Source organism: Durio zibethinus, chromosome 4 (genome assembly GCF_047325235.1).
Source record: "Durio zibethinus cultivar Kanyao isolate XHJ-2024 chromosome 4, ASM4732523v1, whole genome shotgun sequence".
NCBI lineage: Eukaryota > Viridiplantae > Streptophyta > Magnoliopsida > Malvales > Malvaceae > Durio > Durio zibethinus.
The window spans coordinates 32254373-32267069 of NC_143165.1; the positions used below are offsets into that span (position 1 = coordinate 32254373).

General features: G+C 34.4%; 1 protein-coding gene across 1 annotated transcript; it reads left to right on the plus strand.

Moving 5' to 3' along the window:
- Nucleotides 1–1200: 1200 nt before the first annotated feature.
- On the plus strand, nucleotides 1201–4279 carry TBL2 (trichome birefringence-like protein (DUF828); the record flags this gene model as incomplete). The annotated part of the gene is given in 5 exon segments (XM_089760264.1): nucleotides 1201–1430; nucleotides 1963–2155; nucleotides 2249–2439; nucleotides 2671–2830; nucleotides 3766–4279. Coding segments are annotated over 5 exon segments (1116 nt in total), but the record flags the coding sequence as incomplete, so codon positions are not given.
- Nucleotides 4280–12697: the final 8418 nt, after the last annotated feature.

The window sequence follows — 12697 nt, forward strand, 5'->3', positions numbered from 1 at the left end:
GAGACATTTCAGTCACTTTAGTACAAAATCTAATTTTTTGAAGGATTTTCTTTCTAAAAATAAAGATTTGAAAAAAAATTTTTGACCAATTCTAAGTAATTTTGATTAATTTTAATCAACTTTGACTCGATGCTTCATTAGGACTATTTTGAACATTTTACTCTTTTTTGCTCAAAACTTAAAATTTTGAATTTTTAAGAATCTAATTTCTTGTTTTAATTGTTATAAATTCATCCGAATTTGATCAAATTTTGATCAAAACCGATCTATTCCAAATAAATTTAACTAAATTGACTTTTGATTAACTTTTTATTTTTTTACTTAATTATTATTATTATTATTATTATTATTTTGCACCTCCTTAAAAATTAACTTATTTAAAAAATTTTAAATATTCTTAAAGGCTAAAAAAATCTTGCACAAAAATTGGGTTCTGATTTTTAAAATACAACGATTCACTAAAATATTTGCAGACAAAATTAGTGTTTAGGGTTGGTGGCGTCTGATATTGTAATCACGGGACTTCTGCTTAACAACTCTCTTCGGGAGCCTGTTGTGGGTTCTCTGTCCCAAGGGTCTTATAGCGTTAGCAATGCCACCGTTTTGCTTCATTCCTCTCTTCCACCTGCTGCTTCTACTGCTGCTGTTTCCCTTTGTAATGCTACTGAGGAACTGCAAAAGCCTGTGGATACTGAGAAAAAGATTGAAATTGACAATGCGTCAAAGGTTGCTGAAAATCAAGTGTTTTTGAAGAGTAAGGGTGAAGAGATGGATTTTGAGGATGGGGTGGATATTCAAATAGAGGGAACCCAGTTGGAGAATTCTGATGAAGGGACTAAAACTGGAAACTTTGGTGTTGAAGAAGAAGGAAAGATTCAACTGGTAGCTCAAGATGTAAATGGTTCAGTTGTTCCTCAAAGTGCTAACCTTCTAGGCTCAAATGGAGATCGAGTGATTTTGGAGAAGACCCAGTTGGGGAATTTCCCTGAGACAATAAATAGTGGAACTTTCGTTGGTGAAAACGTGAATGCCAATAACGCAATTGACGGGGAATTGGTTGACAATTCTGGCGATGCTGATAATGTGAAAAACAACAATGTGGGCAATTTGTCAAATAATGGGGAAGTTGTTGGGCTTTCCGTTGGAGAAGAGAAGGCTACGGAATTGAATGACCAAGGAAAGCTGGTTGAGGAAAACTAAACCATCAACTCTCCTGGTGCTGATCCTCAAGCTGTGAAGGGACGTAATGGTTCTCTTGAGACTTGTGATTTCTTTGATGGTAGGTGGGTGTGGGACGATCTTTCAAAGCCATATCATCGTCCAGGTTCTTGTCCTTACATTGATAAAGATTTTGATTGTCAGCACAATGGAAGGCCTGATAATGGCTACATTAAATGGAAATGGCAGCCAAATGGATGTGACATACCAATGTAAGATCTATATTGATGGGCATCTATCTTCACTTATAGGTTTCTCCCCTCTTTTCACCCATGCTGCAAGGAACATAGAGATAGGTTATGAGTTACATAAATTTCTGTGAAGTTTGTTATTTTTTTATATAGAAGTGACGTTTGTTCCTGCCAAAGATTGATTTCAAATTGGTATTAAGATTACATTTTAGTTGCATTTGGTAATTATAACAAAATGCTGGCATTCGTCAAGAACTTGCTAGAGTCTAGTTCAAATGTCAAGCTGCTTAAATAGTGCGAATCATGCTCTCCTGGCTAGTCTTGTAATTGTGATAGTTGAACTCATGTTGATTGAAATGTATGTATCGTATTTCTGGACTGTATTAAAAAGTAAATGACCTAATGTTGCATAAATTTATTAAGGGTGTCTCATGGCAGATGTTCCACCTATGAAGCTCCAATTACTAGCCTCTTGAATGGCATTTTGAATATTTTCAGTGTACTTATGCATAACAACTCCTTAGCCCTTTCTTTGATCACTGATATCATCCAGGCTGAATGCAACTGATTTTCTGGGAAGACTGAGAGGAAAGAGGCTAGGTTTCATTGGGGATTCCCTGAATAGGAACATGTGGGAGTCTATGGTGTGTTTGCTTCGCTGTAGCATCAAGAAAAAGAAAAGCGTTTATGAAATTTCAGGAAGGAGGGATTTTGAAAAGAAGGGTTTTTATGCTTTTAGGTTTGAGGCAAGTTTCTAGAGATCCTTATGTTGTTGTTACAAAAGATGAACCTATTGTAAATGCATCTCTCAGCAGAACATGTATTTGATGTCCTTATAGGATTATAATTGCTTGATGGACTTTGTTGCTGCTGCATTTCTTGTTAAAGAATCATCTTTCAAGCAAGAAAATGGATCAATTGAGACACTAAGATTGGATTTGATGGATCCAGCAACTTCAATGTATCATGATGCTGATCTCAAGGTCTTCAATATCGGTCATTGGTAGACCCATGAGAAAACTTCCAAAGGGTGAGTACCAGTAACTCTTTGTTGAGTACTTGCAACATTCAACACCTCCTGTTTTGATATTACATGATTAGGATGAGGCCATTAGCTTCTTTTGTCAGTCTGTAAGGGAATGCAAAATGAAACCTTTATTAGAAGTTTTTTTTTTTTTTTTTTCTTTTTTGTGTAATCACTTTGAAAATTTTTAAAGAACTAAATTGTTTATAAAGTTTTGTATATTTGGTGATCATGCAGAGAAGACTATTACCAAGAAGGTGACTATGTTTACCCACGACTCAAAGTCCTGAAAGGTTTTCAAAAGGCACTCACAACCTGGTCCAGATGGGTAGACAATAATGTTGATAGCAGTCGAACTGAGGTTTTCTTCACAGGATATTCAGGTTACCCGTTTCTGGTAGGGTTCTCTTTTCTTTAAATAAATAAATATATATCACGATCGGACTTGTAAGCATGTATCACATATGGCAGCATGATGAATGTAATATCACTCTACTTTGCCTTCACACCTTCATGACTGAACACACTGTTTTAGTCTTGGTTTGACTCTGATGGTTAGCTTTTCCGGATAACCAGTATGAAAAACTCAACGGTATACTGCTTCAAGTTTTGCACATTTGAGGCTGGAGAAAACCTGATGCTCATGTATTCTTAGATCTTGTGAAGTTGTACCCAAACTTTGCCACCCTTGCTGTAGCATTTTCCTTGAATTAAGGCCTTAGTTGTAGGAGCTGATTGTTAAACATGGCTTAGACTGCACCATGGAAGCATGAGATCCATTAGCTAAGATAACTTGAAAATTGGAAAAGTCTAGTCTGCTAAAAACTTGGCAAACATTAGGAAATGACTATATGAAACAAATATACTTGCCAGTGGAAAAACTCAAAATTGCCTTCTGCTGGCAATTCTGTTGTTCCCCCTTGCTTCTCCAGCTCTTACCATGCTCAAAATGAAGAAAAAAACAGCAGACTCCGATCAAGCTAGTATGAAAACAGTTACCAAGGATAGGTCTTCCCGCTGGCCCGGATTTACAAGACGATTCTGTACATCATTTGTTAAAATAGCCTAATGCCACATAATGCCAATTTATTTGATTAGTAATTATAAACCTCCTTGCAGCTTCTTAAAACCATTTGTCAAGTAACCCAATACTTTCGGAGAACCTTCATGGTTCTTTGGATCTTTGCTTTTTTGGCTTTTCCAATGCACCAACACTTTCAACTAACAGGCCAAAACCAGAAATGGAGCATGCCAAAGCTTTATCTTCATTTCATGTAGGGACATCCTTTGTGCCATGAAGAAACATCTAAAGAGTTTAAATGTGGTTGCAAGGGAGGCCAGTGGAACTCTGGAGGAGAATGCCAGCAGGAAACCAAGCCCGTCTCTAATGAAACTTACTTGACAGAGTACCCTTCCAAAATGAGAGCTGTAGAACATGTTCTTCAAAATATCAAAACTTCAGTTATATATCTGAACATAAGCAGGCTTACAGATTACAGGAAAGATGCGCATCCTTCTATTTACAGAAGAGAATATAAGACGGCAGAAGTAAGGAATGCTGCACTGAGAGTTCAAGATTGCAGTCATTGGTGCTTGCTTGGAGTACCAGACAATTGGAATGAGTTGTTATATGCTTCACTGCTGAAGGATGGTAGGGGAATTTGGAGAAACTGAGCAAAGTTTATATACAAAACTACAGGACGCCGGTATTTTTTTTTTTTTTAATATCCTGCAATTTGGATATATTTTAGGGTTTAGTATGTTCAAAGTAGCATATTGAATTGGCGTGAGGAAGGCAAATGTAGAGTTGGTAATAGATATCTATATTGACAGTTCAAGTTTGAAACAGTATAGTTCTTTAAAAGTTGTGTGTGTTGATCTGAAGTACCTACTGCATTCACATTACCACCTGTTTTAGGCTTAGAGAAAAGGCTTGAATTCTACCAGACTGCAGCTGAAAGCAAGATTTCAACCTCATGTTAGAAGATTTTCTGGTGACAAGTACAACTTTATCGATGGTATTTTAATCTACATGCTGCATCTCGATTATCGTTATTTCCTTCCTTTTGAGACTTATCTCTGGCACTAGGCTTGCTTTCTTCTGAAGCTGAAGCAAACGCATGCTCCACACAAGTTAAAAACATGAAGGAAAAACCAGATTTTAGTGGAAAACCACTTCAATCATTGAATCATCATTTTCCTCCGGACTTCCTCAATTAGATTTAGAGCTTTGCTTTTCTTTTCTTTTTTTTTTTTTTTTTTGCAGTTTAGATCCAAATTTTGAGGAACTCAAAATGATGATTGTGGAATGATGACACTAGTACATGCAAGTGTTCTGTTCAACTAGCAAACATTTTCAAAATCATGCATAAAAGAGGCTGAAATAGAGACAGAGGATCAAATTATTATTCAATTCGTCAGCAGCACCTGACTGCAAATTGCAAAACAAGCACACTCACACAGCCTGAGGGAGAGGTTCCACTCTAAGCACACAACTTTTTATTACATTTCAACAACCATAAAAACAATACAATACGAGAAAAGAAGATATATAGCCATAAAAGACTCGTGATTGAGTCCATTGCCGTTCTGTGACTTGCCGGTTTGCCAGTACATTAGCCAAAAGCCTCAGCTGGCTAGTACTCTATAGGATCCTCTTCCATGCGCTCGGTGTTCACTGTTTAGCTGAGCCATTGGCTAAGCACAGGCAAACAGTTTTAATTCTTGGAGGAGGGTGAGGGTTCCCAAACTTCAACCCCCCCCATGCTTTATGAAGACCCCATGGATGAATTCTTTTCTTGCCAAAATAATCCCATACCTATCAGTTTCAAGAAACTATAGATTGGTTTTTATGTACCATATGATATCCAATGGGCTGTCACAAAAGCTAGTGGGGAGTTTGCCTCTTGCTAGTAGGCTTTAAATAGCTGATGATTCGAGTAAGTGGTGACGGGAAGTAGAAGTTGATAACTCATCTGTTCATTATCCAAAGCAGCCCTGACCTTTTTCTTTAGTAATTCACCATGAAAAGTTTCTCTGTGGTTGTGGAAAGCTTTCAAATTATTTGTGCCGTGCTCTTATTGGATGACTATCTTACCCTTTACCTACCTATTGCAAATGTCTTGGGCAAATTGTGTTGAATGACTCGATTTGAATCAGCAATTTTGAACCTTTTCTGGTCTCCATAAGGCTTCCATATAGATTCTGGCAGATTCGAAAACGATTCGACTGATAAGGGCTTCAGTAGTAAAAGTAAAACAATGATAATTCACATCGCTTTTCTCTTAACAATGATCTGTTGAAATCTTGTGACCATCAAGGCTATTAAGGTAAACATGTATGATAAAGGATGGATAGTGAGACTTCTTTTTCCTTTGGTGCATTACTTTGATTATTGGAGTCGTCTTTCTTTTGTGATGTATCAGTATATCCACTAACTCATGCTCATCTACAATCTTTTTCAACTCGATCCGTATCCTCCTAATTGCCCACTAATCCCATTTTTTGTGGCAGTCGAGCCATTTGCTTTTGTGAGCCATTGACATCTTCTTCACTCAAATACTGCTAAACCATCCAAGTGGGTTTAATCCAACAATGAAATAATTGTGATCTTATAAGCTGAAAAAAAAAATCAAATTAAAACAAGTTTTGTAGGAAACCAAGAGTGGTTTTACTATTTCAATTGACAACATCAATGCTCTTTTTGGACTATATTAAGGGACCTTTTGTGCATATATGGAGCCTAACTTGCAGCCTAAGCCATAAACTCCTAGCCGAAACTGTTTCGAGCTGGTTCAGCTGAAGCTAACGATCTTTTTCAGAGCTTTCTCTATAATCTTATTGGGGATTTCCACACTGTTCCCATTAACTAGAAGCCACGGCGTCGTGTCATTACCTATGTGGTTATCTGTTTTGAAGTGGAAAAGTGTAGTTCATGGCTTGAACCTACATACACTGTGATTTCTCTTTTTATTGTATCTTGAACTTCCCCTCATAAATTTTATGCAAAAGGACAGTGATCTCCCTCTCAGAAATGCACCCAATTATCCATCCACTCAAGCTTTAATTTTATTTGCGCCCTTTTTCTTTAATACTGAAAAACAACTAGCCTTGACTTTTTGTGTCTATTTGAAAGTATCTACTTTTCTAGTATGTTCTTTATTAAGTTCTCTTGTTTGATTATGTAATAGTTGATGCTAACATCACCCTATAAACCCTTTAAAATTATGCACATTTGCAGTATTCAGATGGCTTTTGAACAATAGTTTCGGATCCATTATTTTGAAGGAATAACAGTTCGAGTGAGTTGGGCAAAAGGTGGAAGTGATGATGAGGACCTCGAACTAATTTTCCAGAATGGCTAAACGGGTCATAATCAATCAGATTCATTGGCTAATGGACTCTAGTTCTGCACAAAAGGCTTTCCAGTTTAGTATCATTTGATTGAATTTAGGATAATTACTCTTGAATTTGGTCTTCGGGGTTATCATCATTACCATCATCCACTTTCTATTGGTCATGGGAAACCTGTTGAAAACTTATAATAGCCACTTTGAATTAGTTTCAATTCAAAATCAAAATCTGGGGCCCCAGGATCTTCACAGCCAATGAAAGGTTAACAGCCTCTTCATAATCTCAGTTCCCAACTGCCAAAGTAAACATGTTAACCAGTATTCCTTGTTTGGAATTTTTCATTCATCCACCAGGGGTAACATGTACTTAGTCATCATAATTTCTTGGACTTTAACCAGCAAATTGGTCATGTAAAAGCCTAAGTAAATCAAAAGAGAAATGATTGCTTTGATTGTTTTTAAGAGCGAGTTTCTCTAGCTTTGTCACCTTATTACAGGTTTTGCCCTGTAAAACTGTTGGGATTTCATGTCAGCTGGATCGTTGGTTAAAGTCTTCGAGGATTTAGTGCACTTTCTTTTTCCATAAGAGAAGTCCGCAAGCTGTAAGGCAACTCTTATCTTTTTCTTGGGCCGGACTGTGTGTTTAATCCAATCATACAATTCACATGGGAAGAACCGGGGAAACCTACTACTGTTGGGAACCTAACAAGGGAAGCGGAGGCCCATGATCTTTGACTTTTTATTTGTAATTCCTGATACATAATAATAAATAAAGTTTATATTTAATAAATTGTAAGTATATAATTTTTTATACATTATTAATGAATCGTATAATAATATTTTATAAATAAATTATATTTTAAATTTTTTTAAAATATATATTTTAATTATAAAAATATATTTAAAATTAATTTTTTTTAAGTGTTATTAATGTTATTCACTTACGATATTTAATATCTGATAATATATCAAATATACATTGTCATTTAATAAATCAAACTTCCAAGTTTTTGTGAATCATTTGATTGAACCGTTATAATTTTCATTTAAATTTGACAATATATTATGTATAATGAAGCACAAATCACAACACCCCTCCCCTTTAACATATGAGATTGTACTCTTATTAATTATTTTTATCATATCTTTGGTTAGTCTAAAGGTTTTGGGGCGACATAAACATCCCGCAACACCTTCTTTCTAGTTTCCAAGTTATTGCAGTTCCACTTTTGTCTGCAGGAATAATGCTGTGGAAAAAAACAGATTACTTTTCTCCCCAAAATGGCCAAGACAAATAGGAAGTCTTTTCCACTTTTGACCGGAAACAGTCCTTTTCGAAGTTGTCTTGACTTGAGCTTTTAAGCAAATAGAGATATGGTACCAGTAGTAACATATACAGAAATGGGGCCTGCCGGGCTGCACTCTTTTGCTTTCGACTTTTTCCACCTCTTTACTATTTAGTGTTAGGCGATCTTCCATTTCATGATTTTACAAAAAATTTGTAATGGCTGTTAACGCTTCTGTTCTCTTCTATTGACTACAACTATCGTTCTTTTTTCTTCTTTTTCATGCAAGGGATAGTTGATTGTGTTTTGAATTTAAAAATTTAATTTAATTAATCGGTGCAATCATGGTATTTAAGATTTCAATTCCAACATATGTAATTTCTTTTTTTATACCTACATTATAATTTTTTTACCAAAAAAAAAGTTGTGTATTAAATTACACAACAAAATGTATTCTTCTCACAATTTATGAGTCTTGTCCTCTTTTAGTAAAACTATAGCATGAATCCATTACTAGCAAAAGCTTTTACATTTTCCTTTAACTATGGTTATTGGAGATTGACTTTACATTGCTTTTGTAGCTGTTCAAGTTTGGCAATGCGTTCTCTTTGTAGAACGTTTAATGTTTCTTTGCACATTGCATTGTGATAATCTTTAATTTTATTAAAAAAATTATAACCTAAAGATATAAAAAATGTATAGATATTGAAATTTAAATCTAAATTTATAGAACACTTAACAATTATAAATGGAACAAAAAAAAAAAGTTTAACAAAGTGGTAAAGTGACAATAATGCAAAAGATAGAACCCAATATAAAGAAAGAAAAACTATTCAGAAAAAAAAAAATCCATGTCAACTCATGTCATCCAATCTACTTAAGCCATTAACCTGTAACTTATATTCCAAAGTCAAGGAACATAGAAGAGATATTAGCATTTTTTCCCCTCACAATGTTGTGCTTTAACTAGACAAATTCTCCAAAAGCTTAGAACAAGACAGCACTAAAAAATTATCTCTCCAAAGCCAAGCAAATGGTTTATGGTTTTAATTGCATTTACCTTTGAATTATCATGACTTTCGGCTATTATATTCAAAATTTACCCAATCCTTAGCTATCATGAAAATGATTTTAAAAATATTTAAATTCGAGCACAAATATAGTGTTAGATTAATTAAGACATCTTTAATCTCGACAAAAGATATTTAAGTGTCCAAATTTTAACTTTTTTAACTTTTACCTTTTCGGTGTGTAGCACCTTCGGAACGTGTCCTAATGTTAATCGCGATTAGTGCCTAATTAGAAGTCAAATAATATAAAAAGTTTATCTCCAATTGTTAAGAGGGCTTAATTTACTTAAAATTCACATGGTATCTCTTGAAAAGGACTTGGGGGTCAATTAGGAGGTATGATTTTTTTTTTTTTTTTGCCATATCTACTTGACCCATTGTTAGAGATGATTAGAACTTCTTTAAAAAAAAAATGGCACCATTTAAGTTTGTGGTATAATAAACTTTTGCTGGCTAATTGGAATTTTTAGTGCTTTGTTTTTGACTAATGCCGATAAAAATATGCTGATAAAATTATTTGTTCTCCCAACAATGAGGGTGTTATGGCCAACACGTGTTGTCAACTAACATACCCTTCTTAGGAATTCATTTCTAGTTTCTTCCTTTTGTTTATGTGATATTTGTTTCTTCTCGGTAGTTGCTATGATATAAAAATATAAATTTAATTTAATTTAATATAATTGATTCGTATAATTATTTTTAAAAATAATATTTAATAAATTTAAATTTTAAATTTTAATATCTATAATTTTTTTATAAATAAAAATATAAGTAAAGAAAGTAGCTAATCTTTCCTTTATCTGCTAAAAAAAAAAAGGAAAGAAAGTTTTATGGTGATCGGATGCCACCGAAATTTATGAATTCCAATCCCAGGCAGAGCTCCTTTTTCCTGACCCATTTGGCCATTTCTCTTCCTTTAAAGTTGTCCATGATGAGAAGTGTATTCCAGGGTGTCCGTGCGTGGTCATGTCAAGCATAACAAGTACTTACTAAACTTGGACTCAAGACAGCGGAAGGGGCCAAACTGTTTGTGCTTTAATTGCTCGGGAGGGAGACTTGGCTTCCTATTGGCTCCCCTGCCAAGGGGGCCAGAATCTTGGTCAACACAGCAATGCAATTCATGGACCACAAGTGGAGGAGAGCATGAATTTGCTTAGCAAAAGAAAATGTATCTGGGAAATACACATGCATATTTATGGCGTATTTAATATTATTATTATGGCTTATCCAAGATAAGAAAAGTGGAAACGAAATGACCCTAATATTTAATCAAGAAATTAAGAAGAATTCACATGGACGCATAGGGCGAATTTGGTATAAAAAGAACTCCTCCCGCAGAGTGAAAGCTGGAAATCCAGACACTTTGGTCCATATGAAAAGTTAGACTCCATCCTACTGTATTAGAGCTTATATTCTTTAATTCAATACTCTCGATTCTTCCTGATATAATAATTTAATAATGGTGAGAAATTGAGGCAATCTCTGGTAAAGGTTTCCTTTCCAACCCTAGTAGCTAGGAATATCAATTTTGTCGGCCATGGCCCTCTTGATTTTGCTGCTTTAGAGTTTTATATATTTTCTTTCACGTTTTTCTTTTTTTTTTTTCTTTTCATAAGATAAAAAAAATTCAAAAGATTTTCAGCGGTTTTTTCTATTTTTTTCTATTTAGTTTTTTATTAGTTGATTGCGTAGATTGTACATTTCTACTAAACTTTCTGAAAAAAATATCTTTTTTAATATAAAAAATTAAAAATTTCCTAAAAAAAAAGTTTACATTTTAGCGTGAGAGGAACTCTCCTTAGAGTATTAAGTACAGTACTCTTCCCAGGGGATTGTCTTTGTATATAGTGTAGATGTAGATTGTCCTAGTTGGCATTGAAGAGTAAGGGAACTTGAACTAGTTTAAAATTTAAATAATATAATTTTTTTTATTTTTATTTAAAATTATAAAAAATTAAATTTTTAATATTTTATCAATAAATTATCTGTTTGATTGTTGGTATTTTTTTTTTATGGTATTAAACTGTTAGGTTAAGAACTTTCAATCCAATCACATCAGTAAAAATAAAATCAAATAATAAATCAAATACACAAGAGACAATAATTTAACGTGGTTCGGTCTAACTGACATATATTCACGGATGAGAAAAAAGATCCACTAGTTGTAGAGAATTACAAATATACATTAAATCATCAACCTCACTCAACAATCAATACTCATAAGACACTCTTAATCTCCTCTAGTCTTATAGAGTATTTTCAACCCAAACAAACACAAACCCAAACCCAAACCATTGTGCACTCTTTCAACATAACCAAACACATACTCATATGCTCTCATACATCATACCTATGTGGACCCTCTCAATCTCCTCTAGTCCATTCACAAATAAACATACACACCCATAAGACGTAGAGCTCCAATATTCCTATGGGGTGTCTATCCCATAAAACCTTACAACTTTCTTACATCTTTTTTTCATACCTAATCCTGTAGAGACTTCATCTATTTATAACCATACAAACTTGCCTATTAAGAATCCCTTTTCTTTTAGTATTCTTCTCTTGTAAGTCAAACTTACATATTAAAAATCTTTTTTCTCTTGAAATTCTTCTTTTGCAAGTCTTCTTGTCCATCAAGCAATATCTGACAAATCCCAAACAAATCTCTAACAAATCACTAACAAATCTCTTATGAGATTTGAGTCATTATTCCTAACAATCTCCACATTGACTCAAATTTTATCAATCATCTGTCTTCATGCTAGACATGTTTGGCTCCACCTACAATGGAAGTCTCACAATCATCTTCTCTTCTCTTGTGTCTTCACGCTTCATACAAACCAATCCTCAATTTTTAAAACTTAAACTCGAACTCTTTTCTCGAATCGAGCTCTCTGGACTTGCTTCTTCTCATGTCTTAAACCAAGCTCTTCCTATATCTCGAACTGTCAACTCTTTTCATGTCTCGAACCATCGGTTCTTCCTACAAATTGAATCTTCAACTCTTCTCACGTTTCAAACCTTCAGCTTTGATATCACTTGTTGGGGAACACCACAACTCTGATACCATTTGTTGGGCTAAAAGTCTCCAATCTAATCACACTAGCAGAAGCAAAATCAAATAATAAATCAAACACACAAGAGATAACAATTTAACGTGGTTCAGTCTAACTGACCTACATCCACGGATGAGAAAAAAGATCCACTAGTTGTAGAGAATTACAAACATACATCAAATCATCAACCTCACTCAACAATCAATACTCATAAGACACTCTCAATCTCCTCTAGTCCTATAGAATATTTTCAAACTAAACAAATACAAACTCAAACCCTTGTGCACTCTTTCAACATAACCAAACACATACCCATATGCTCTCATACATCATACCTATGTGGACCCTCACAATCTCTTCTAGTCCACTCATAAACAAACATACACACCCATAAGACGTAGAGCTCCAATACTCCTATGGGGTGTCTATCCCATAAAACCCTACAACTCTCTTATATCTTTTTCTCATACCTAACCATGTAGAAACTTCACCTATTT